The following is a 2828-nucleotide window of genomic DNA, read 5'->3' as shown; positions in this document are numbered from 1 at the left end:
GTACTCAATAACAACTTATTTCTCATTTACCAACTCTCTGATTTTATAAACCCGAATATCAATATGTTTCGATCTTTCATGGAATACTGTATTTTGCGAAATGCAATAGCTGACTTGTTATCACAAAATATTGTTATTGGAGTACTTTATTTCTCATTCAATTATTCAAGAATTCTTCTTAACCAAACTGCTTGGTTGCACAACTTACTGCTGCTATATATTTTGCTTATGTTGTAGAGAGTGTTACTAGTGGTTGTTTCTTTGATGACCATGAAATTGCACCAGAACCAAGATGAAATGCAAATTCCGAAGTACTTTTTCTTGTTTTATCTCCAGCCCAATCATTATCAGTGTAACCGATAAGATTCACTTCATTAGTATTTTCATAATAAATACCATCATTTAAAGTACCTTTGTTATATCGAAGAATCTGTTTTGCAGTTTGCAAATGGTTGGTATAAGGCTCCTCCATAAATCTGCTAAGCAAACTAACTCCAAACACAATATATGGTCTGATTGTAGTTAAGTACCTCAGACTTCCAATCAAGCTTTTGTAATATGTAGGATTTACTGCTCTTCCTTTATCTTCTCTCAGCAACTTGAACTTCTCTACGATCGGAGTAGGAACTGGTTTTGAGTGCTCCATTTAAAATTTCTTCAAAATATCATTTGCATATTTCTTCTGAGAAATGAAAATTTCATCATCCTTTTGAACTACTTCAATGCCAAGAAAGTAAGACATCAAGCCCATATCCATCATTTCAAAGTGCTTTATCATAGCCTCCCTGAATTCTGTAATTATCTTCAAATTATTGACAGTAAAGATTAAATCGTCAACATAAAGAGACACGATCAAGATATCTCTAGGTTCAACGAACTTGATTTAAAGCGTATGCTCAAATGGACATCTTTTGAAACCATTCTGAGTGAAATATGAATCAATCTTCTTGTACCATGATCTTGGTGCTTATTTTAACCTGTACAAAGCTTTCTTCAACTTGTAAACTTTATCTTCTTCTCTAGAAACTTCATATCCTGCGGGTTGCTCAACGTACACTTCTTCTTCTAAAGTACTATTTAGATATGTTGACTTAACATCTATCTGATGTATCTTCCACTTATTTTAGGCCGAGATTGAAATAAGCATGTGAATATTATCTAATCTAGCAACATGAGCAAGTACTTCAAAGTAACCGATACCTGATTTTTGTTTGTATCCCTTTGCAACTAATCTTGCCTTGAAACGATCAACTTCACCATTGGATTTGTACTTAGTCTTGTAAATCCACTTTACTCCAATCGGCTTTTTATCTGCTGGTAAATCTGTCAGCTCCCATGTGTCATTCTTCTCAATGGCATGAATCTCCTCATCCATTTCTTTCTTCCAATTATTGTCTTTAGAGACTTCTTCAAAGTTCAACGGCTCACAATATGAAAATAGAGCAAAATTTATGATTTCTTCATCGGACGGATTGTTGTCATTGCCAACTTCATAATCTGCTAATCTAGCAGGTAGTCTCCACTCTTTTTGAGGTCTTCTAGATGATTCTGGTTGTTCGGTTGTGTCCGGTTGTCTTTCTTTTTCATCATCACATGTATTTAAAATTACAATCGGCTATTTTTTTGTCTTTGTGTCCCAGTCCAACATGTCTTTCTCATCAAATGTCACGTCTCTACTGACGATTACCTTATTTGATTCTGAATTATACAGCTTGTATGCTTTTGAGTCTGTGCTATAGTCGATAAAGATACACTTCTCGCCTTTATCATCTAACTTCTTCCTTAATTGATCTGGTACGTGGGCATAAGCGATACACCCAAAGATTTTAAAATGATGAATGGAAGGCCACTTCCACTCCAAGCTTCCTTTGGAGTTTTATCACGAACACTTTTTGTTGGATACCTATTTAAAATATAAACTGCTGTTGCAACTGCTTCTGTAAAAAATTTTTTAGGCATTTGTTTTGACTTGAGCATGCATCTGAGCATATCCATGATGGTTCTATTCTTTCTTTCAGAAACTCTATTTTGTTGAGGAGTATATCTAGTTGTTAGTTGGTGTTGAATTCCGTGTTGCTTAAAGTATACTGAACATGCAAGATATTCTGCTCCTCTATCTGTTTTGAGGATTTTGATTTTACAGCCACTTTGTTTTTTGACAAACAACTTGAATGTCTTAGAGACATCACATGCTTCTGATTTTTGCTTCAGAAAGTATACCTATATATATCTACTAAGATCATCAATAAAAGTGATAAAGTACTTACCTGCTACCACCGTTGCTTGGAATTTCTACAGAATAGAGATCTGAATGCACAATTTCAAGTAATCTTCTAACTCTCCATGATTTTCCTGTAGGGAATAGATCTCTGTGCTTCTTTTCTAGTTGACAAGTCTCACAAATACAATTGGTAATATGAAGTTGAGGTAGACCAAAAACAAGTTCTTTTTTTGACAGGTAGTTTAGGCCAAAAAAATAAAAATGCCCAAACCGCATATGCCACAACCAATTATCATCAAGTATCACAGAACTCATGCAAGAGGGACTAACATGTTGAATTTTTAATATAAATATTCTGTTTGAAGTCATCTTTACTTTATCTATGAACCTTTCATTGTTGTCAAACACAGTGCAATATCCACGATAAGTTATCATCTTATATTCCTTCTCAGATAATTGTCCTATAATCAGTAAATTGTAATCAAGTTCAGGAGTATAGAAAATATAAAAAATATAACTCAAAGAACCATCCTTCAGTCTAATTGGTATGTGTCCTTTTCCTTCCATAGGAATCTCTGTACTATTACCAAACTTCAATAATAGTTTA

The 2828-nt window shown here is 33.9% G+C and overlaps 1 protein-coding gene across 1 annotated transcript; it reads right to left on the bottom strand.

Moving 5' to 3' along the window:
* Positions 1–226: 226 nt before the first annotated feature.
* Positions 227–646, bottom strand: LOC140183295 (uncharacterized mitochondrial protein AtMg00810-like). Its single transcript, XM_072231335.1, has one exon. The coding sequence runs from the start codon at positions 644–646 to the stop codon at positions 227–229; it is 420 nt and encodes a 139-aa protein (XP_072087436.1).
* Positions 647–2828: the final 2182 nt, after the last annotated feature.

The sequence above is a fragment of the Arachis hypogaea genome, chromosome 20 (assembly GCF_003086295.3).
Source record: "Arachis hypogaea cultivar Tifrunner chromosome 20, arahy.Tifrunner.gnm2.J5K5, whole genome shotgun sequence".
Lineage (NCBI taxonomy): Eukaryota > Viridiplantae > Streptophyta > Magnoliopsida > Fabales > Fabaceae > Arachis > Arachis hypogaea.
The sequence above is the reverse complement of the archived record's forward strand: the minus strand, read 5'-3'. Positions and strand labels throughout refer to the sequence as shown.

Coding starts and splice junctions, on each gene's coding strand:
- LOC140183295 (XM_072231335.1), bottom strand. CDS start 646: ATGGAGCACTCAAAACCAGTTCCTACTCCGATCGTAGAGAAGTTCAAG.